General features: G+C 37.4%; 2 protein-coding genes, 1 non-coding gene and 1 pseudogene across 3 annotated transcripts; all 4 read right to left on the reverse strand.

Moving 5' to 3' along the window:
* Positions 1-337: 337 nt before the first annotated feature.
* On the reverse strand, positions 338-8,373 carry LOC103945379 (annotated as a pseudogene).
* TRNAS-UGA lies at positions 3,761-3,847 on the reverse strand. Its single transcript has one exon. It is a non-coding gene; the product is annotated as a tRNA-Ser (tRNA).
* Positions 8,374-11,013: 2,640 nt separating the features above from the next.
* Positions 11,014-14,774, reverse strand: LOC125475284 (shikimate O-hydroxycinnamoyltransferase-like). The gene is made up of 2 exons (XM_048579987.1): positions 14,346-14,774; positions 11,014-12,059 (listed from the first exon to the last, which is right to left on the reverse strand). Exons 1-2 carry the CDS (start codon positions 14,772-14,774, stop codon positions 11,163-11,165), a joined length of 1,326 nt encoding a protein of 441 aa, XP_048435944.1. The 3' UTR covers positions 11,014-11,162.
* A 703-nt stretch (positions 14,775-15,477) lies between these two features.
* On the reverse strand, positions 15,478-22,631 carry LOC125475285 (transaldolase-like). The gene is made up of 13 exons (XM_048579988.1): positions 22,457-22,631; positions 22,239-22,338; positions 22,045-22,123; positions 21,864-21,939; positions 21,674-21,757; positions 21,476-21,580; positions 21,054-21,134; positions 20,874-20,938; positions 20,294-20,363; positions 20,137-20,214; positions 19,633-19,730; positions 19,387-19,522; positions 15,478-15,801 (listed from the first exon to the last, which is right to left on the reverse strand). The coding sequence occupies exons 1-13, from the start codon at positions 22,508-22,510 to the stop codon at positions 15,655-15,657; spliced, it is 1,173 nt and encodes a 390-aa protein (XP_048435945.1). The 5' UTR covers positions 22,511-22,631; the 3' UTR covers positions 15,478-15,654.
* Positions 22,632-23,681: the final 1,050 nt, after the last annotated feature.

Here is a 23,681-nt window from a genome sequence, read left to right on the forward strand (position 1 = left end):
TTTCTTATATAGGGATCAAACCCTAAGGAAATGAACATGTTGAACGATGCAGTTCCACCGGCCATACTCTAGGGTTTATGAATGAGATAATATTAACTATCTTGAGTAGCAAAAAATTATCTTGATGATACCAACCAATAACGAGTAAATTTTAGACAAATTTAGGCTCAAAGATAGGGAATCCATTGAGAATGACAAAAAGATACAACCAGCGGTGTGGTCCGTGTTGGACAGAAGTCCACATGTACCCTGAAAACACAAAACATTTGAACAGCTGTTGAGGATGACCTCCGGCCGCCAACAGTGCAAGGCAGGAATTCAATCTCCAGTGTTTCATTTGCTTCATATGTCATACAACATCTTGGAGAATGATTTCATGTGCTCAGGTTGCAGAGTAATAACCAGCGATAAACTCTGATAATTTGTTGCACTTGGTAGTATGAAAGAAATTCCCTCAAATGGCATTGTGCCAGGTCCCATGTAAATAGGTCGTCCCCAACCAAAAATCAGCATCGTGAATCGGCAGCCTAATCCAACTATTTAAATCAAGATTCGGGCACCATATAGACGAAAACCCAGTGACAAGTTCACAAAGACGAGGACGATTAAGCTCAAGGTAGTTAATAATTGATCTAAGATAATCGTTGTCCACGTGCACCAAAGCATCATGCATACAGCTTGCAGCATACCATGTCGGTTTTGATAGCAGATCCCCTGCTGCAGCAATTGGTGTGGTTCTGAAAACAGCATTGCTAAAGTAAGCAGGTGGGAGCGGGGGTTGCAATCTAGACCTTCCATCAGTTGTAATATGAAGTTTGGTGTCTTGATCGTCAGGAAGTTGACGTGCCTTGCATTCACATCTCCAAATATTCTCCCAACATCTCAAATGAGCAATACCTTATTGTATTCCCGCCATCTTCTGTAGACTTGGCCTTCAAGATGTTGAGCTGCTCCCGCGTAAATCTGAAAATGGAGGTTGTATTATCAGTAATACTTATGCTCTGTGGATGAGGGGTTTTCATTTGGGTAGAAGGTTGGCATTCGACATGAGGGAATGCAGGCTGAGGTGGGTCTCGAGAACGAAGTAATGTCCTGTCCATGAATGGTGGAACTGTAAGATCCAGACCACGAGCCATATCAGGCCATGTATTTATAAAGAAGAGACCTGAAACTCCATTTGCTATGAGGTGTTCCATGCCAACACCAAGCGACACTCCGCCGCATTTGAAGTGTTTGACCTGCATGCATATCAAGAGACTCAATTTCAGAACCATACTTTGTAAACACAAGGTCTCGCTCGGTACACAACGAGTTGCTCTCAAAATATTGTGGTAGAAGATATTAGGTCAAACACAAATTCATAGTGTTAATTAGGTGTGTAGATTAGGGGTGGGTTCAAAAAACCGAAAACCAAACCGAACCGAGGTCGAAAAAAATCGAACCGAAAAAAAAACCAAACCGAAACTACCAAACCGAACCGAACCGAATTGAACCGAACCGAAAAAAAAAAATTATATATAAATACTAAAAAATACATGTTACCGTCGGGGTTTGAACCCTTTCCCTACGGGTTAGATTGGTTGTTGCAAGCCAACTTGACTGTAGGCTTTGTGTTGTTATAATTGTACCAGTAATTTATTTATAGGTTTCTTATGTTTAATGCTTTATAAAATTTCTTAACTTTACAAACCCTAGCTGTCTCACTCCCATTTCATTTCAGATCTCAAACACCTCTCTGTTCCGTCCGCTGCTTCCTCTTTGCCTTTGCTTCCTCTCTTTCTCTCTCTCTCTCTCTCTCCCTCCCTCTCCCTCTCCTTCCTCTCTTCCTGCAAATCACTCTCTCTCCAATCTTCTCCTGTCCTCCTCGCGGATTCCTTCTTCCAAACCATGCTTTTCCCTCGCCCTTTTCTAGATCCGACAAAAAGAGGAATTGAAAGAACTTGCGACGATCATGGCTATATCGCTGCAACAAAGGTTGTGGTTTTATTTATTTGTCAGTTCATAGGTTTTTAATTGTATGGTTACCCATTTGAAATTTATGTAATTTAAGGTGAAAAAGTTTGTATTTTTCTCTAAATATGTTTTGGAATTTTCTAGATCTATTGTGGACTTGACTATGAATTTGAATGTGGGCATTGGGCACGCGCTATTGAAGTCCGATTATGGTATTTAGAAGAACCCAATTGCTTTTTTTTTCTTTTCGATTTGCATCGATCAGTTAATTTGTTGAGTTATTTCATGATTTTGTAAATTTTAAAGTTTTTGAATTTTGAATCCTGGCGATGTACATTTCCTTGAAGAATATATGTTTATGTATTTGCTTAACTTTTGAAAATTTGAATTCGTTCTGCTTGATCACAAGTAGTTGAATTACTTGAATATATTCAGGATTTTGAGGCTCTCAATTCTCTGATATATGAGAACTGGGATGTTGATAGGTAGGTTCCTTCCATTTACATCATTTAAAAATAAAAATAAAAAACCGAAAAAAAACCGAAACCGAAAAAAACCGAACCGAAAAAAAACCGAAAAAAAAATGAACCGAACCGAACCAAACCGAAATTTCGGTTTGGTTTCGATTTTGGCAAAAAACCGAACCGTTTTGAACCGAACCCACCCCTAGTGTAGATCCTCGAGTAAATTTGCAATCCAATTGGGGGACAAAATTTAGTAACACGTTTAGTATTATTTGTTAGAATAGATTTGGTTAATTCGGAATCTTCTCCGTATAGTCCATATTGGAATGTAATTATCTATAATTATTTAGAATTCCTTTCACATATGATTTTTATCAAACTCTGTTTGCTCCCTAAATTCGCCATAGGCCTTGCGGGCATGCCAGGAATTTACTTAAACATGAAATTGGTGGGTGCACGCATGCCACTAGTAGACGGGATCTGAATGATTGAGGTTGCGCCTGAATTTGACTTCAAACTAATAGATTGTGTCATTGAGTGCGAGTGGCTCAAATCAAGGTTCTTTGTTTGCCTTAAAGATAAGGACTTTACTTATAGGGAGTGATGGAACAATATGTAAATGGCAAGGTTGCTGGAAATCTAACTGACAGAGGAAAGTAAATGATTGGTATTGTAGATTGCTTGTAATTTAAATGATTGAAAATGGGTTGTACATGAACTATAAATGAGATCGATACTACTAGTGAGTAGCAGAGCTATTAAACAAGGAAACCAATGGATGCTTGGCTAAAGCTAAATGTCTAGAAGGAAGCTGATGAGCTGATTTGAGTAGAGTTGATTGATTGGTTGTTTGAGTGTCCATAATCCTTCTGCCTCTACTTTTTTATATAGAGATCTGAAAGAGCCCCATTGCTGAGAACAATGATCTTGCCCAAAAGAAGCTTGGCCCGCTTGCATTGTGAAATAATATTAAAAGGGGAACTTGCACTTCCACCACATGTTTTCATCACATGTCTCCACCATTTGCAATAAACTAATAATTAAAAGAAGCAAGCTGGCTTCTTTCACATGACATCTGTCAGAATGTCTGTGTCTTCCCATCCACTTGCATTAGGAAAACATGCAATTGTTGTTTAAACAAAGCTATTGGCAAACCTCCACCACCCAAACAATAAGGAAAAACATTATTATAATATCAAACTATCCCACTTGCAGCCAAATATCTTTCCAAGTTCAATGTATTTGTCCCATCATCCTCCAAAAGCCATATTTGCCACGTTTAGCCCTGAATGGCACATTTTAGGTGCAAACAAACTCTACATATATATTAACTTATGACTTCGTGGATTGAGAGGGATTCGAACCCTCGGTATTCCTATCAATACTTCGGTTTTCAAGACCGACTCTTTCAACCACTCAAACATCCATCCTCTTCGTGCTTCCTTGCCCTATCTATCCGCACGCTGCTAGGTAAGGGCTTATCTATGTGATTCACTATGCTTGCTTGCACATATCGACGGACTCTATTACCTGCCGGTTAGCGAAACTTTTCTGGTAGTATGAATCACTACGCTTCGCTTGTTTCTATATGATATTATGCACCTTGGTTGCTACGCTCCTCGCAGGTAATATAAGGAGAGTGAAGAACGAATGATCCTCCAAACAAAAAAGTGATTTGAGTTCGACTTAAGTGAGTTAGTGAAAGGCATGGCAAGAGAGCGAGTTCAACTCGCGAATGATCGGCAAGAGTATATGTATGTGTGTGTGTGTGTGTGTGTGTGTATCTACACACACACACACACATTATTATAAACATTGTATCTAATTAATTCAAAGAGTCATATTTCTACGACGCATGAAATCTAAAATTGAGTCTCTTGATATGAATAGCGCACCCATTAATTTTGTTTTATGTAATCCATCCTTGATCACTATTTCTTTTTCAGATTTCCTGTCTTCCCTTACCATAATAACCATCGCTACTTTCTTGTTGTGAGGATATCACATCCCATGCTTTGATGGATTTTCTTTTATGAAGATAAATCTATTTCTCAATTCAGATTTCCTTTCTTCAACCCCCACAATCTATCAATAATTGGGATTGTGAAGATATAGCTACTTTCTTCAAAAATCAATTGGCATTAAGAGAGTATCTCAATTCTTAGAAGCACATGTAAGTTTCCAAAAAGTTTGGATGTGGGACAACATTCCGCATTCTCAAACGCCCCTCTGTGTGGAGACACTTTAGTCAAAAACATGAATAACATTTGATGTGGGACAACACTCCATATCTTCAGAAGCCCTCTCATGTTTGGCAACACTCAAACCAAACACGTGAATCATGTTGGAAACTGAAATTCTACTGTAAAATCAATTAGCAATAAGAAGAGTAGCCTAATTCCTTATGATCGCATTCAAGTCCCTTAATTCTTCAGTGTGAAAACAAAATTAAACAATTTGATTATGAAACTTTTATGAGTATTATAATATTTGATTTCAGTACACCAGCAACTACCTTCACAAAATATTCTTATGGAGGAAAATCAGATCAAATACAAATCCTTTAGTGTTAGGTACACAATAATCATCAAAGTGTAATAAATCATCAACTATCCTAATTAATTTTCAATTTAAAACATCCAAAATAAAAAATAAATAAAATTAGAATAATATGTAACCATTAATTTAAAAAAAAAAAAAGATTTTCAATTTTTTAATCTTAAATGTACCTGTTAATATAATATTTCAAATTTTTTAAATCTTCAATGTACTCATTCTTAAATATACCAATTTGTTATATGTAAAATGTAACATTTTTGTGATATAAAATGCACCTTTATATATATATATATATAATGATATATATCTATATCAAAATTTTCTATATCTAAACCCTATATATATAATCCATTCAAATTTTTTATTATCCATTTTTAAACTTATATGGGTATATTCTGTTTCGTTGATTTGAGAATATATCCATATCAATTTTTTTGGTACAATAATTTTTCAGTCAATTTTGATGAATGTACCCACAATATATTAGAGAGTATAATTTATTATTAATATTTTTAATCTCATGAATTACGGATTTTTATTTAAAATCTCATAAATATAATCAACTACAAATTTCAATTTTTAATTTAAAATATAATAACTACATAGAAATGCATTATTACATTAATATTAGGGAATTCCATAAAAACTAAAAACCAACAAGTTTCCAGTCAAATAACATTGATAGCTAAGAAGCGCATCCAAATTCTCCCTGAAACAATTGATATAAAGTGCATAAATTTTGAAAGTGTTAATAACAGCTTTCTTTTTTAATATATACCTGTAATACCAAAATAGAATATGAGGATATCCCAGCAGAGTAATGATCGGTACGAATGAGCTTTAGGAAGTCAGGAGTGGGCGTAAAATCGCCAAAATCATCCAGGACGGAGCTGTTCTCTGCCACAACAAAGAGCACTCCCTCCGCGTTGCAATCAACCTCGATACGACCATTCTCACCATTGAGCTTGAAGCCTGCTCTCTACCACAACAAAGAGCACTCCCTCCGCGTTGCAACCAACCTCGATCCGACCATTCTCGCTGTTGAGCTTGAAGCGGCCTTCCAATGGGTAGCAGGGCACAAGGGTCTTCCCGAGTGCTTTCTTGAGCAAACCCAGGTCAAAGAAGTTGTCTGCATCACTGGGTCTATAGAAGTAGACACTGGACGTGTGAAAAGACGACAATCCCCGGTCGGAGTTCGAGAGCCATAGTGTATGTAATCTTCATTTAGTCAGTTAATACAAATCCTATTTCTCTCTATAATCTCTTTTGTTTCTCTCTATCATCTTCCTATTCCTATGTACCAATTCTTTATCTTTTACAATGTAGTTAACATGGTATCAGAGCCACCAGGCTCACGCTATGGATTTTGGTGGTTTCTTTTTGTAGTAGTATACATTTTTTTTTCTTAGTTTAGTTTCTCTTCAATTTCCAATAGATTTTTGGTGCTTCCGCAATTGTTTGTGGGTTGATTTTTTGATGTTTTCCGGTTGATTGTTCTCGTTGAAGGAAGATTTGTGAAAAACATGTTCATTTAAGCAACATCAATAGCATGCAATTAACAATTAAAGGCGGAATCATGCTTGTATGCACTTAAAACAAAACATTTACCCATGAAATTCAAAGCCTAGTAGATAGGTGAACCAAGACTCAACTCAAAACAAAGTGAGTTGAGAAATCAATACCTTTGTAGATTCCTCTTTGCATAAGCAAAGGCTAATCACCCAAAGAGAGGGCCTTCATTCCTTGCATCTTAGATCCATGGATTTGGATGGATGAAAAGGTTTCTCCAAGTTCCCAAAATTGAGAACCTCTAAGTCTCCACACCAAGGTAAGATTGAAGAAGAAATGAGTGACCTTGAGGAAGTAAGATTGCTAGATGTTTTCCTCAAGGATGGCCGAAATTTTAGAGAGAAAAGAGAGCTTGTGTTCTCATCCTTTCCCCCAAAAATAACCCTTGGTAAATTTTAGGCTATAAAGTCCTTTATATAGTCCCTTCAAATAAGTGACCTAATGGACCAAAAGCCCTATTCTTTTAACATGGCCGGCCTATAGGTTTATTGGGCTTTCAAGCCCTTTGTTATTCAAGTTGTCATACAACTTGAGTTAATGGGCTTGACATTCAAATCCCATTGGGCCTTGCGGCCCAAAACTAACCCGAGCTCTTTAACGAACTTATTCGTTTGATTAATTAACATATTAATTAATCCTAGCCTTAGATAAATAATTAAACCATTTAATTATTCTTACTCATCTCCGTTGTTTCTTCAAACTCTACCTTACTCGGTGAACGATCCATTAGGTTCCTTTTAGCGAGGCAGTGGGCGATTAAAACTCTTTCTAATCAATTGTGAATTGAAACTTACTTTCAATTCTCCCGTTAGTGATAATACACTTTTAGGGCTTCCACAAACCATGGTTGACGCCTAGCAGCATGTCATGGTTACCCAAGCTAATCAGAAGAGGTGGAGAACCTATTCAGTTTTAGGATTACAAATGCAATACGGTCTTTCTCTAATACAGTACTCTTGACCACATTGTTTGGTTTGATAGTTTATTCATGTCTACTATCCAATGTGAGTCTTGTGCTTATATGATTACCTTGAATGTGATTTGGAACACATTCCTAAATCTCATTCATACTTTGGCCAAAGATTCTTAATCATATCATAGAGTAATCTCCCTCAAACAGTTTGAAGGTTAGAGATCCCTTGTTGCGCATTCACTTGCCTCCATGGCTAAGTGGCTTAACCCCGACGATGCCGTGGACACCCTGATAGAGTGACTTTGACATAATCAAAGATCAAGTACCTAACCACAAGACAGCTGTGATGCCTCAGGTCAAAGGACTACTTTGCATTATCCCAACCATGAGTTCTCATGTGACATGAATATGAGAACTCCTCGTTAATCGTGTTCAGTGAACTCATTCTCTATTGAGCACCTACATGCTTGTCTTGGTGTCACTCACACCAATGACTCGAGACTAGTCACTCTCCCTGAGAGAAGACACAGCACGTACTGATCTTAACGGACTGTCAATGCCCAATTGGCAATCCTATGATCAGGAACGTTTAGGATGTGTCTACGAAAGAATGGTCTCATGAATCTAACTTCTTTAGATCGCATTCTCCCAATCACATATTCCTTGGACTTTATCGTTTAAGCATATAACATTTATATGAGACGGCTCAAACAATAATGTTTGCCCTTAATATTAAACTAGATTAGTTTAACATGTGAAATGTCCATAAAGTATCATCATATGATTGGTTTTAGGGCATATTTCCAACACTCGTTGGGTTGATTGTTCTTGGGGAAACCGAGTAGCGGCCTTGTTGATGACAGACTTGCCATAAAAAAATTGAGATCTGTTGGTTCCTGGACCAGTGTTGGCCATGGTTCGTACGCGGCGGAGTCCAATGAGTACTAGGCAGTTGCTATCAGTGTCTAAGCATAAGGAATACAGAACGACAAAGAATTGAAGGACGGCAAGCGGAAGAAGAAGTTCAAGATCATGCCGAGGAAGACGAAGGACCAGAATGTGAGCTTGGTAAGCAAGCCGTGCCGGCAGAGGTGGTGAATGTACGGCGACAAGTAAGCTCCTTTCAGCTGTTTCTTGGAGAAATGGGTTGTTTGGATTTCTGGGAAATAGGTCGATGCAAGACTAATTCTTTGCACTGTTGATTGAGATCTTGGATTTTTGAATTCTATTTTCTGCAATTTTGATCCATGCTCTGTTCTCTAGTATGGAAGAACGTTTAGACCTATGTGCAGCCCAAGTGTTTGACGAAATGTCCAGCTCATAATTTTTATGTGAAGATTGGTGCAAAGTTTGTTTCAAATCGGAGTTGTTCGAGATGGTAGTGTTTGTTGGTGCTGGAGATTCTTTCTTCTTCGCGTTTCTTGGGGCTTTGCGATTTTTTTCCTTCAAGATGGGTATTTGAAAAAAATCTGGTTCAAAGGTCTCCTTTCTTTCCCTAAAGATGTTATTTCTTGAAGCAATGGTTATGCGTTTGGAAGCTATAGACAATCGTGAAATCAGGTCATTTCTTTTCGATTCTCAATAAAATTAATCAGTTCTTGAGGTTAAAATTTGGGCACAAAGCCACTTCCAATCTCTGTAGTTGTTGAAAAATGTTGAATTGTTTGGAAAATTGTTGAGGCACAAAACCATATGTTTCTTGCCTATGAAAATTGTTGATATGTGGAGTTATTCAATTGATATGGAGTCATTCATTTTCTGGGTTCTTCCAGTTGGTTGTGATATTTGCTTTGTAGATTCTTTATTTCAAGATCAGTGTTTGTGATATTTGGGATATTACAAGTGACAGAGTTACGAATTCTATAGCATGAACCTATGCCTCGTTCTCGTGTCTGTTGGGGCATGCCTTGTCGTGCTGCAATGGCTTCTTGGGCATATAGGGGAGCAGCAGGTTCTTGAAACTGAGTGGACTCTCAGAGGCTCAGGATTGGTGACAGGTGATCAAGAGGTACATAATTCCCATATGACCAACCTAGTCCAAGTTCATGTTGTTGTTGTTCATGCATTCCTTGTGTTGTATCCTTTCTTATTGCAACATATAATTTCAAAGTCTAACCAACTCAATTGTTAGCATGAATCTACAGTAAGTTCGATTATATGATGAAGTTTGAAGAAGTTGTAAACGGTAAATCTCACGAAGGGTAATTCCATGATGTGAATAGGTAAATCCCACAAAGGGTAGAAGAAGTTGTTAACTGTAAATCCCACGAAGGGTAATCCTACATAGATGTTGATTTTCAGTTGTTGAAATTGTGAAGGCCGATGCCATTGTTCAAAGAAGGTGTTTTTTTTGTAAAATCCACAAAGGGTGATCCTGTGGTGCTATAGTTAAGGCCAACGCCATATTATAGTTTGTTAATTTTCTGTTTTTGTAAATATTAAAGGCCGGAGCCAAGTTGAATGAGGTTATTGACGGTAAATCCCGCGAAGGGTAAACCCGCAAGAAATTATTATAACTGGCATGAGGGTGTGTTACAACTTTACAAAAGGCTATTATTTGATTGAAGCTCCTGCACAAGGCAGAGGAATATTAGACTTTTGGATGTGCTTCCTATTGAGCTTGCAGATTGAGTTTGTTGTAGTGAGTCAGTGAATATATTTGGGGCAGATTGATGTTCACTGCTGCTCCGAAGCTTGTATATGTCATAAAAGGTTCTTGTTGATATAACACTCGTGTCTTTGCTCTACAGCTATAACAAACTCTTTATTCATAAAAGGTTCGAGAGAATTTCTGTATTTGCAGAATCAAGGTTGTAGTTGGTTCAAGCTGTTCTATTTTTCTGGGTTTCATAGTAGTGATTGCAGATGTTCGTCCAATCTCAAACTGGGTTTCCCCAGTTGAGATTGAGGGGGAGTATTAAGGGTAAAAGAGTAATATAGTTCGTAAGGTTGTGAGGATTTCTTTTATAAAAACAGTGTGTAATCTTCATTTAGTTAGTTAATACAAATCATATTTCTCTCTCTAAACTCCCTCTATAATCTCTTTTGTTTCTCTCTATCATCTTCCTCTTCCTCTGTACCAATTCTTTATCTTTTACAATGTAGTTAACATTTAGGATTAGAGAGGGAGAGGGCCGGCGGCAAAAAAGAGAAGAAAGAGAGATGATATAGTAGTAGGATTTATTTAGTTCTAGTGACCAAGTGTTCTTTTTTTTTTTTTTTTTTTGTTTATTTCTCGTTAAGTTGTGTAATTCCCTCTTTTGCTCATGTACCCAAAGACGAAGACGTGAATCCCTCTTTTACTCAGAATTATTTCTGTTTTTCCCTTGTTATTACTCTCTGATTTCCCTTCCTTTTCAGTTATTGTTGCCGGTGTTGGTTTTTTTCTTTTTCCAACTGTGGTTTTTTTTTTTTTACATTTCTCACTCACACATGTTTTAAAACCAAATTATTTCTCCGAAGATGGAATAAAATGCCTATAAGGATGAGCTAATTTAAGCTAAGCCACACAATAAAATCATTTTGCTCTAGCCCGTCCTTCATGGGATTCAAACCTATTTAAAAAACTCAATATCTTTAATTTCAAGAAAACATGGAGGCAACTCAGACAAGAAGTTCGCCACAAGAATACAATACCAATGAAGACACAAACATGTCATTTTATTTTCAGGCTGATGAACGAATTCTTCACGCATTTGATTTCCTCATATGTCATACAACAACTTGGCAAATGCTTTCATATGGTCAGACTGCAGGGAGATGGCCACTGATAAACTCCCATCATTTGTTGGACTTGGTAACACAAAAGCCAACCCCTCGTATCCAATTCCACCAGGACCCATGAAAATAGGTCGACCCCAACCAAAATCTGCATCGTAGATCGGCAGCCTAGCCCAACTAGTTATCCCAAGTTTCGGGCACCGAAAAGTATGAGCTCCGCGAACAAGGGCCGACAGATCAGGTTGAACCTCAAGAAAATCAAGAGCTGATCTAAGGTAATCGTTGTTCATGCGCACCACAACATCATGTATACGGCCCGCAGCATACCATGTTGGTTTCGATTTGAGATCCCCCGCTGTTGCAAATGGTGCGCCTGCGAAAACCACATTGCCAAAGAAACCAGGTGGGAGTGGGGGTTGCAGTCTGGACCGTCCATCAACCGCAACATGCAGTTTGGTCACTTGATCATCGGGAAGATTACGTGTCTTGGTTGCACATCTCCAAACATGGCCTGCCAACATCTCATATGTGCTGTAGTTGATTGAGTTCCCTTCTTCCTTAGACTTGGCTTTCAAGACGCTTAGTTGCTCCCGCGTCAATCTGAAAATGGAGACTGTTGTGCTCTCAGCATCACCATCTTTTGTGCTCGGCGGAGGAGTTTTTAAGGGCGGATCAGGTTGGTATTCTACGTGGTCGAATGTTGTCTGAGGTGGGTCTCGGGCACGAAGTAATGCCCGGTCGATGAAAGGTGGGATTGTAAGGTCAAGTCCGCGAGCGATATCAGACCATGTATTTACAAAGTGGAGACCTGAGCACCCATCTGCCACCCGATGTTCCAGGCCGACGCCAAGTGACACTCCACCGCATTTGAAGTATGTGACCTGCAAACAGTGTAAATGGAGAGAAATATATTGTTAGAGTAACCCATGTTCAAAAGAAAGTTAGGCAAAAGTTGGTTTTACATGTAAAATTTAGTGATGAATTTGTTTCAAACTAATCTCGCACAATTATATACGCATTAATGGTATGAAGTTATCAGTCGATTTACTTTTACTTTAGGAAACTTAGTTGAAGACCTTCAGACGCTTGCAGAAATTGCATTTGAGCGTGAAAGTCTGAGACTAACTGATCACCGACATTCACGCTCTAGCTCATCATGGTACAGAAATTATTATTTTGACTTCGAATAAAAAAACAAGAGTGTCCTTTCAGAATAGCATGTGACATGGTCCATCTTCAAGGAGCCCACAACTTTTAGTTATATATAATTCCAAAAAAAAAATATTTCTAATATATGCATAACTGATTACGTACAAATTAAAAAAATATCCAAGATATTTTTCGCTTTGTATAATACCGTATTTTTTATATGCTTACATTTTTCTTGCGTAAAATTGTTATTTCTTTGACATATATCTTCCTTTAAATTCTTCTATATTTATTGTTAGATGATATTAATTTTCATACAAAAATTGTACTCATAAATATATCATAGAGAAATATACTTTCAATATAAACAATAATATTGTGCATAAAAGAACCGCATTTGAGAAATGCTAAGAAGATTTCTTTCAAGTAAAATTCTCTATCATCTTATAATTTAAAATTCAATTTCGTATTAACATTGAAACATTATACTAAAAACACGATCAGATAAAAGTGAGAAAGTCGGAGTCTCTGTAGCGTTTCTCGTGTGGTTGTAATCTTAAAAAGCGCTCGTGGTATCTAAAGACGTGCTCTCACGGCCACCTGCATTTTTACATTGAAAGCCTGAAAAGAATGCAGACCCACACATGCTGCTGCCTCAATTGATGACCAACTGTATTCTCATCAATGACAAGTGGACAAGTAGGTAGGCAATTTTCCTACCGACATTCTATGTTGGCGACCAAAAGACTTTTCTGTTTTTTTTTTTTTGTTTGTTACTTTTGTTTTTAACTTTGGTTAACGAGTCCACCATCAAATTAAACTTCTTAAAAACATGTTAATGCAAGGCCAAGATTTTTTCTGTTCTTTTTTTTACTTTTAATTTTACTCTGGTTAACGACTGGTCCGTCTAATTAGACTACTTTAAGCATTGTACATCACATGCTCTGGTGCACAGTTGAACGTTTAGAGCGATTCTTAAATTGAGTTACGAGGTTTTAAACTTTTCGAACTGGACTTTTAAGTTCTAGAAAATTGTTTTTAATTCATACATTTTGTCCAACAGATTATTCACATCTTCATTAAATTAATGGTATGATGAGTGCGTAATTTGTAATTCGATCGATGTGTTGTTATATGGATGAACACCAACGGGTTGAACGAGTTCAAAAAAATAAGAAAAAAAATTAAAGGTATAAAAATACAGAGGTATATTAGAACTTTCAACTTAAAACTTCAAAAAAAAAAAAAAAAACAAAAAACAAAAACAAAAACTTAAAAAATAAATGAAAATTATTAATGAAATCTATAACTTAAAACAAAATGAAATCTGAAGTATAAAAATACTAAATAAAATTGATTGAACTTTGGAAACTTGTAAATATTAGCTAGGCAATGCTATTTGAAAGTTGGTATGAGATCAAACTGTGACCGGACTTAAACAATTAACAAATCACATATTAAATTACAGGAAAAAAAATTTATGTATTCCTTTTTTTAGAAAATAAGAAATATGATTTTCTTAGGTCTTCTTTTTCTCTCATTTTTAATTTTATTTTGATTGATGTGTAATGAAATTCTTAATATACCTTAATTTTAATGAAAAATTAGACAACGTTAGCGAAAATGATCAAGATACAACATATTGTTAAGTCTGAAAACTAAAGAAACTAACACACACACACACGAGAGTTTATTAACTAAAGTAAAACTATAAGTAAAGTTCAATAATTAATATATATATATATATGAGAGAGTTTATTAACTAAAGTAAAACTATAAGTAAAGTTCAATAATTATTGCTACAATTAACTCTTAAGTTATGAGATTGTTCACTGCCTCAAGTGATGATGATGCTCATCATCCTATTTTTTATTGTTGGATGAATTTAAATTTTAAGATCTGTACAGTAAATAAACACAAATCTCAAAATTTAAAACAATCCAATTATAATAAATACAGGTTAGTATTATCACCACCTGACGCGGAAGCAAAGATGCACTAGATCAACATATACATACCTGCACCACCAAGAGGGGATATGTGGAAATCCCAGCAGAATAATCAACGACGGGGATGAGCTTCCGGAACTCAGGAGTCGGCGCAAAATCGCCAAAATCCTCGAGGACGGAAGCGGTCTCCGCCACAACAAACAGCACCCCCTCCCCATTGCAGTTGATTTCGGAACGGCCGGTTTCGTTCTGCTGGAGGCGACCCGCCAATGGGTAGAAGGGCACGAGGGCCTTGGCGAGGGCGCGCTTGAGCACCGCCGGGTCGAAGAACGAGTTGCCATGATGGCTGCCGGTTTGGCTTCGCCGGTAGAAATATACACTGGGGGTGTGCTTGCCCAGAATTACCAAGTCCAAGTTGGACATCCACAGAACCTCCTTCGGCGTCTCCTCCGTCGGCTTGACGATTGTTGACTCCCTCACGCTAACGTTTACCGCCATGTTTTAGTAAATTGGTGAAGGCCAGAGATTATTATGCTGTTAGCTTCATGCAATGAGCGCGTCTTATATAGCTGATAACATACTGGTAATGGTATATTTACTATAATTTTATATCATATTTCTTTACCATTTTAGATAATATATGAGTTGTGCATAGGTCTTCAGTTTTAGCGAGAATTTAACCATATTATTGCTAGCCCATTGTGACTCTAAGCCTACCTCCTCCCTTAGTGTAGATAATATCATTCAATCAAAAAAAAATCTATGGTTTCCCCACAATTTGTGACTCAACCAACTCCGCCGAGGGAAAATTCTAAGCCCCAAAGGAAGACAACTGGATGTACACATTTTGGTGACCCCAAGCATAACGGTGATATGTGCTTCATGTGCTTCAAACTTCATGATGATGGGATGATCATAATGCAAGGGTAAAGGGGAGAAAAACCTCCAGTTTGACCTGCCTTCGCATCTCTTGCAATTCCTTGGTAACTTAACCGTTAAAGGATGGTTTAGGCAAGCCACTGGAATCGGCCCAATGGTAAGGGGCGTAGGGTAATGGATAAGAGTAGGCTAGCTTCAGGGTTTAAAACCCGTCATTGTGTCCGAAAAAAGATTGTATAGATGACCACATGAGCAACATGGTTTTGTTAAAAAATAAATAAAAATAAATAAAACAAGGACCAACTTCATGGGCATTATCATCTCATGAGAATAAGATTTAATTCGCATTTTTATGATAAAATAAAGCGTTTTTTTGTGAGATTTAAGTGTTGTTGGGATAAACGTAAAACAGTACAAGAGAGGAAAAACAAAAGCCAAACCGGTATTTCCCTCTTTTTCCACGAAAGGCAGGATCCGCTTAGCAACAGAAGAAAGAGCTTCATATATTTGGGGGTGGCCAAATCTTCTCAAAGAACTCCTCAACGCGATTTGCTTGATTAGCATAACCGTCCAGTCCACTAGCCAGAAGTTCCACGGCCGCAGGTCCCACAGATGATGCAAAGCTTAATTGATCCCACTTGGTAAGCTGGACACAAGGAAAAGATTAGTTAATAAACGCAAAACTAAACGAACTTTGATAGTCTGTTCAGATTATATTTTCCACCAGAGAGGCATCTAACTGATATAGATTATTCAAAACCCATTCCAGAACTTAAATTCTAATAACAGAAACCAGAATTTTGTTGAGCATTGAGAAATTATTCTTGAAAGTATGAGAAGCTTCTTATTCACCACTTTGCACTTTTTCAGAAAGGCTATAACAAGAAATGTGTCCATGCAAGCTGATCTAAGCTTAAGCAATCCAATCAACGATAATTACCTTCTACGTGAAAGCAGAAAGCATGCACCACACATATTGTCTTCAGCACAACTATGGTGGTGCTACTAAAGGGTCATCTGTATTCGATGGTAACGTAGAAAACAAAGACATAGAATAAAAAACATATGTTGAAGTCGTTCCAGTGGCAAAAGCGGTTTTAGTAACGAGTGACCAGCCGGTGACAGAAATAGTGGTCTGCCTGGTGGCAAACATGGATAATATAGAAGAAATTTCTCCACATCATTTTTGTACCAAAAGGATATGATGAGAACACCAGTTGGTGCACTCAAAATATTTTCATTTGCTCACTTGTTCCCTATTAAAGGAGGAGAACACCAAGAGGAATGGAACCAAGAAGTAGAATCCAAAGAGTGAAGAGAATCACCAAACACAACACCCACATGCAGAATCCTTCAACACCAAAGCTGAAGATTACTCACCACTTGACACTTCTCTCGGTCTTGAAGTGTTCAAGGTCATCGCTTGACAGCCATTGGCCATACCCCAATTCCAATTCAAGAACAAGTGCTTGCCACCCTTGAATCAAACTCAAAACCGGAGATCACAAATCTGGCACGCCTGGCGGGACAGCTCTGCCTCTTTTCTCTTCCTCCAGTTCAAAATTGATGGGTCCCAAGAAAAGTCAAGCCATTCCCTCGACCATGGACAGGAACATGAGTGCCTCCACCACGACCAGAGACTATGATGGTGTTATCACTCATAACAAGGCAAAGGCATCATCCTCAGTTCAACATATCAACTCCTCGCCAATTCGGCCTGAGTCATAAAGCATGGACCAAAAGCACAGACCAGTCATCCATTGAGCTTTGTAGGGGGCAGATAGCATGCCTTTGAAAGGAACTGGATGAGTTTCCATGAAATTAAGAAGGGTTTAAAGAACTCAACGCACCGATCACTCTCACCGATTTCAGAATCCAGACTTAAGCACAGGGCCATACCATGAATCACTGACTGATGACCAAATTAGGGAGTTTCCCTTGATACCCCTGGTATCAATGGGAGGTTCAGATTCCAGGCTATACAGCAGTTTATGTTGACAGGGTTCATTTCTGTTGAAGAACAACTAGCCAAGAAGAAGGAGATGATTGCCAAATTAGCAAAGAAGCTCGAGGAAAAAGATATCAAGATCTAGAGAAGTGTGTGTTGAATTACTCTGAATCCAGTAAGAAAGAGTCACACCAAGAAACTGAACCTAGCAAGAAATTGAAGTTAAAGGCCGAGACTTCCCCAGTGGGTTCCTTATCTGTCCAACAAATTCAGGACATGACTATGAACAACATTAAGGAGAACGGGTTTCCCTCTCAAGACATGGAGCCTAAGTCTGAATCTCGCTTCCATAGCACTCAAGGTACTGTAAGCATGATGGAGCTTGTGAATACAAAATAGTGGGAGGACGAACTGGTCATGGATTGCATCTAATGATGGTACTCATTAAGCAATAAATGTAAACACAGGCTTTGCAAAGTGTCAGCGGTTGAGATGTGCAGGCAAGGTATGCATTGGGATTACTCAACATCCTCTAAGGGAATAAGCCCCAGACTTTGAAGAGTTGGCCACTCATGTGCTTGACATGGAGTTGAGCATCGCCATCCATGGCAGGAAGAAATACTGTATCACCAACCATTGTAAAGAGACAAGGTTCTCAGACATAAAACGGACAAATACATGAAGAAACTTACCAAAGAAGCACTGACTATCAATAGAGTTGTTTTCACAATTTTTATTTCTTCTAATCAAAAAAAGAATGCTCTCTGTGGTTTATTCTTTTACAAGAAAACCAAAGAGGAAGGGGACCATGAAGTAGAAGTCAAAGAGAGAAAGAAGGGGGGAAAATAAGAAAGAGAAGAATTTCAAAAGAAGGAAAACCCAAAGTGTACCCAAACCAAACACAAAACACCCAAAAAGAAACCCCTTGTATTGTGTTCTTCATCAAGCTTGCGGAGAATCACCAAGCACAACACAGGGCTGCTGATTCCTTCACCACCAAAGCCGAATATCACTCTCCACTTGATACTTCTCATGCTCCCGACGGGTTCAAAGTCAATCCTCAACGACCCCTGACCATACCCCAATTCCTATTGAAGAACAAGTGCTTCCCACACTTGAGTCGAACTCAAGACTGGAGATCGAATCAAATGAGTATTCTTATATAAGAAAGAATAGACTACAGAGGTTGTAACTCACAAATGATTTTAAGTACACAAATTATTTTTGTACATGTGTTCTTGGTTGATTTGAAGTAGGAAAATCATGTCCGCAATAGTGACATTCCTACCTATGGGAAGGACAATGATGGTGCAGCCATAAATTGGTGATTCTAGAGGTTTCGAGTTATTCCATCTCCACGTTCATTCTATTTCTAGTAATAACAATAAAATACCGTCCGAGCTGTAGAGCTTGCTTCCAAAATGAAAGACTTTAAAATTTAAAGATACTGTCATGGGTAACTAAGCATTCTTTGTTGTGATTCTCTATTTTGATCTGGTGTTGTGATAAAATTGAAGAACAAGGAATTGAAGAGATTAACAATGGAGTAATTTCGAAAGGATTGTTGCTCTCTGCAAAATCTAGCAGGGCATATTCTATTGCTTCTCTCTCTTCAAAACTCACACACTCGGTGTTTACATGACCGTTAGAATCCAAGGTGGATTCTCACTCAACACAAAAACAATCTCAGCCCTTCATCTAGCTAGTTGCTAGACTTACAACACCTGGCATTATTTGCCTTACTATCATATAACTTCTACTTGGTATTTTAACTCAAGTGCATACACACATTAATACACAACTTATTCCTAATCAGCTATAGACTTATAATTCAACATTCTCATCATCAATTGGCAAGGTTTATTAAAACTGACAGCTCAAGAAGAAAAGAGGTTCAACAACAACAACAATGCATTTTCCCACTAAGTGGGGTCGGCTGCATGAACATTTACTACTTTTGACACTCAACATCTACTTCTCAAAGGAAATAGAGTCACTCATAATCTTACCACTATTTGGTTTTTATATATAGCTCTATCAAAAACGGCGCCATTTTGGCCTTGTCACATGAAATAAGAGACTGATATTAAATTACCAACAGGCAACAGCAATACACACAACACGCAGGTGCCTATTAACCTTATTCATCCTTTGCTTCACATATATTATAGAGGAACCTTGTAAAATTCATTTAATTTTGTCATGTACTACCCCCCACCAATAGGTTAGAATGAGAAACTCCTGACGCAGAATTAATAAACCGAGCACAGGGAGAAAGCATACCTCTTCTTCATTGAACTTGTAGGTGGCAGCGGTTTGTGGAGATAGCCTCCTGATGAAAGAGTACTTCTCTTCAGGGGTAGTAACTGATTCTTTGAGTGACTGCAATACCTTCAATGGTGCAATGATGTAGTCAACCCTGAACACATAACAGACAACATGAGCAGGAAGTTGATGCCTTACGTTGATTTTTGTAGGACCTCATAGCTACAAAAAAATACAAAATTAAAAAGTGGGTATATAAATTACCCCAAGAGACTGAATAGATCCTGCTTATTCCGAACTGCTGCTGCCATCAACTTAGATTTATGTCCATATTTGTGAATGTAGTTATATGCCTTTGTCACCTGCAAAACCAGAAAACATCTTATTATTATATAGGAACAGTTTATATTCAATATCTTCCTTCACAAAAGCTCCATTGTCACATGAGTAATTCTTGACAAATATTCTTTAGGCTCATTGCTAATTGGGGAAAGAGAGTTCAATCAGTGATGCAGAAAGAGAGTTTGAATAAATTCTTTACGCTCAATGCTAATTGGTTATGACTTATGAGATATAAGGATATGAAACTATAACTTGAAAAACACAAAAGTACACACCAGTTTATATTTAGCAATCATTTGTAACTGAGATGAATATAAAGGTCAAAAATGAGAGATCGAAATAAAAGTTTATTCGTTTAAGACCATGACAAACAACAGTGCACAACAAAATATAAAAAAACCACAACATGAGAAGTTTCCAACTTACCAAAGCTAACCCAGGATCCTCCCCTCTTTTGAGAGCAGCTTCTATCTCAGGGTCACCAGAATGGTTGCGAGACCAATCCTGAATGATAAATTTGACCTTTAGAAACTAAAAGTTGAACTAAAAAAAATTCCATTATGCAATTGTGATTGAACATTACCCTAAGACGGCCAACAAAAATCTGGATAACAGAAGCACCAGCTTGGGCTGCAGCTGCTGCTTGAGCAAAGCTGATGAAAAATGACCCAAACCATCACCAAACACAACTTAAGAATTAAAATTGAATTCAACTTAGAAGACCAAAATGTGTGTTTAAAGAGCAAGGGTAATGGCAAAGTCGCCTTACACAAAGTAACTTTAATAAACAAAATAACAAGGCAGCATTCTGATTTTGTTTTCATCATCAGAACCTAATAGCTTCTGCTATAGAATTTTAGATTGACATTCACGCAATTTTTACTGCCACAATAAGAAAACATGTCATCCACGTAATAATAATAATGGCACCTTTAGACATCACCAATTGTTTTGGACCATTTTCAACACATTGGCAAGCTATCTTGTCTCCCGACCAAAGAGGAAGAGAGGCAGAAGGGAGGGAGAAGGTAGCATGAAAAATTATATCCGCTAAAACCGTATAAAATCGTGCCTTTATAGAATTTGGTAACTTGGTACAACACCAAGCATAATATTTCAAACAGGTTCTTCAAGCTTACACCAGTTAATTGTAAGAAGCTTACCTGTACACAAATGTCAAATGTGTCTGTATGCCCTCAGATTCTAGTAATCTTGAAGCCTCTATTCCCTGTACAAAAACCCAACAACCAATGAGCAACAAAAAAATGTAAAACAATCGTGGCCTTATTGTATCGTGTCAACACAGAATGTTCACTACAGGCATAATTTTATCTAACACTTACTTGCCAAGTTGAAGGAATTTTGAACAGCAAACGCTCCGGAGGAACATTAACTTGATTGTACAACTTCAGCAAGTCATGCACCTGCATATTATAGAAACCAATTGTAACAGACTGCAACGAAAAGATACAAAATAGTCTAAACAGTGCTCTGAAATGAAAAAGTCATCTAGTTACAAACTATCAAATCTAAGCATTTTACATGAGTTCTGAAACTTCAATGCAAAACAATTGCAACAACCATTATCACTAACAAGTCATAAAGCTGCTCTAGATACAACTAAGAATGAGCTGAATGCATACACGATTAAGATAGAAACCAAAAAATTATACTTGAACATGCGCGATTAATTATACAATATGATTAATTTCCCAATAATGTGTTAGTTGAAAATAATAGATTGCTCACCAGGAAGAACGAATACCTTTTGGATAATTCCATGCATGTCATAAGCAAGACGTGCATCCACCTCAGTAGACACTCGGCCAGGAACTAGTTTTGCCAAATCACCACCAACATTCACTAAAGCCTACACACCCAGGACTAAAGTTTAAACCCTATGATCAATCTAACAAGGCATATGCAAGTTAAATTGTTAATGAATAATATAGAGAAAACCAACCTTGTTGAAAAAACATGACAATCTCACTTTGGAGTTTTCATGCAGATTACACTCCGAATCTGCCAACGCCGTATCCACAGCATTCTATAGCAAAGAAAAATTAATCAGAAAATACTACATGTCTAATGTCTTCCCATATTAGCATTAAAAAGCAACTTGAAGTTTTCTAATTTTTCAATTGAATGCTTACTCTAAAGATGGTATCGGGGAGGCTACAAATACCCAAGAGTAGGGAAGAGCTCACTGTTGCAGCAGTTGGAGGAAACCTATATACAAATAATCAGTAAACAGCCAAAAAATTCAAAAACACTAAATTAAAAAGAAGAAAATCCTTCATGTAATTCAGCTAGATGGAGATGATTCACATGTACCTCTCAAAATCATCGAAAATCACGGTGTCTGGAACGATCTCGCTGTAGCTAGAAACAGCGTCCAATTCAGTGGTTGAACCTGACAAGCCAATTAATTCAACAACAAATCATTGTCAAAACAATATCTGAAACAAAAAATAAAAATAAAAAAAAAGGAAAGCTGAGGAGTGAGTGAGTGAGTGTGTGAGAGTTACCAGTGTCGAGAGTGGAGGCGCGAATGAGAGGAAAGGATCGCTGCGGGTTGAAGTGTAAATTGGAACGTGGGGATCCATTGGAGAACCTCAGCCTCGTCCGCTGCCGTGATTTAATTTACAGTTCGTGCAGTAGTTAGTCAGCTAGCAATAAGAAAATCTGAGAATCTAGAGAGAGAGAGAGAGAGAGAGAGAGAGAGTGTGGAGTTGGTGAAGCTTACCTGGAAGGAGGACGAGACGGCTGAGGAGGGCGGTGATTGCAAAGAGATTGACATTGTTTTTGTTTTGGTTTGGCAGAAAATCGGTTGCAGTTGGAAGTTAATTGGGCGGAGGATCAACGAGGTTCTCCTTTTACAGAGACAGACAGACACCTCGTTTTGGTCATTTATCGCAACTCTCAGCTTTAATGATGTTTTTTATATGGCAGCGTTTTCACGAATTCGTCTCGTCTATGCTAAATTTTTCATTGTGAGGGGAATATAGGTAGTAAATCACGTATTTTTATGTAAATTATTGAAATTTTTATCTTTTAAGGTATTAATTTTTTAACACACAAATCCTATCATTTGTATAGTGACACGTGGTGTACCACCTCATGTGTCAATCACATTGAAAAATCTCCCTCCTAACTGGATATTTGTCCAAACTAAGGTTATAAGTAAGGGTGGTTTCGGTACTATTACTGTATCAAAATTATCGTATTAAACTTTCGATTTAACAAAATCTATTACCATTACCATACTAAATTTTCGGTACACCGAAATTTGGTATTGCCAAATAGTTTGATTGGCATGGTATGACAATGGTAATTGCCACGTTGTTTTGGAACAAATCTGTTTTTGTTTTTTTAACCCAATTCAAGGGCAAAGTTTTTTTCTCTACCTTTATGTCATACATTGTAGCCTAAATTCATCTATTATTCATCATTAATAATTCACTCACACACACAATAATTCAAATGATGGAATCTTGATGAAAATTAAGCTTATAATCCAAATAGAAGTTACGAATCAAAACAAATAGAAGTTAAAGTTTCAAACCCAAATAAAAATTGGAACTAAACTTCAAAAAGTAAAATTCATTGATCAATTCTTCAAACTTGAGATGTTGAAGCTTTTGTAGGAGTTTACTTCATCCACCCTAAGCCAATCACTAGTACACACTAGTGCTTCTACCATTTTAGGATTCAAGGATGCCCTAAAAGGATCCACAACCCTCCTCCCTAGTCTAAATGCATTTTCACTAGCAACGGTAAAAGTGAGGATTGCAAAGATATCATTGGCTATTTGTGAAAGAATTGGGAACTTTTTTATGTTTGATTTCCACCAACTCAAGAGATCAAAGTCACCAACAACAATGCTAATATAATTAGGGTCTTTTTTTTCCAAATTATTGGAATATTATAAAAATATACATACATACATACATATATATATATATATACTA

This window comes from the organism of the source record quoted next, unplaced genomic scaffold, assembly GCF_019419815.1.
Source record: "Pyrus x bretschneideri cultivar Hongxiangsu unplaced genomic scaffold, Pyrus_bretschneideri_v1 Contig14, whole genome shotgun sequence".
NCBI classification, from domain to species: Eukaryota; Viridiplantae; Streptophyta; class Magnoliopsida; order Rosales; family Rosaceae; genus Pyrus; species Pyrus x bretschneideri.

Excerpts from the sequence above, each read along its gene's own strand:
- LOC125475284 (XM_048579987.1), bottom strand. The coding sequence starts at position 14,774 with ATGGCGGTAAACGTTAGCGTGAGGGAGTCAACAATCGTCAAGCCGACG. Across the intron at positions 12,060-14,345 it reads ATCCCCTCTTGGTGGTGCAG|GTCACATACTTCAAATGCGG; the intron begins GTATGTATATGT and ends CACTGTTTGCAG.
- LOC125475285 (XM_048579988.1), bottom strand. The coding sequence starts at position 22,510 with ATGTCAATCTCTTTGCAATCACCGCCCTCCTCAGCCGTCTCGTCCTCC. Across the intron at positions 22,124-22,238 it reads CGCCTCCACTCTCGACACTG|GTTCAACCACTGAATTGGAC; the intron begins GTAACTCTCACA and ends TTGGCTTGTCAG. Across the intron at positions 19,731-20,136 it reads AGGATCCTGGGTTAGCTTTG|GTGACAAAGGCATATAACTA; the intron begins GTAAGTTGGAAA and ends CTGGTTTTGCAG.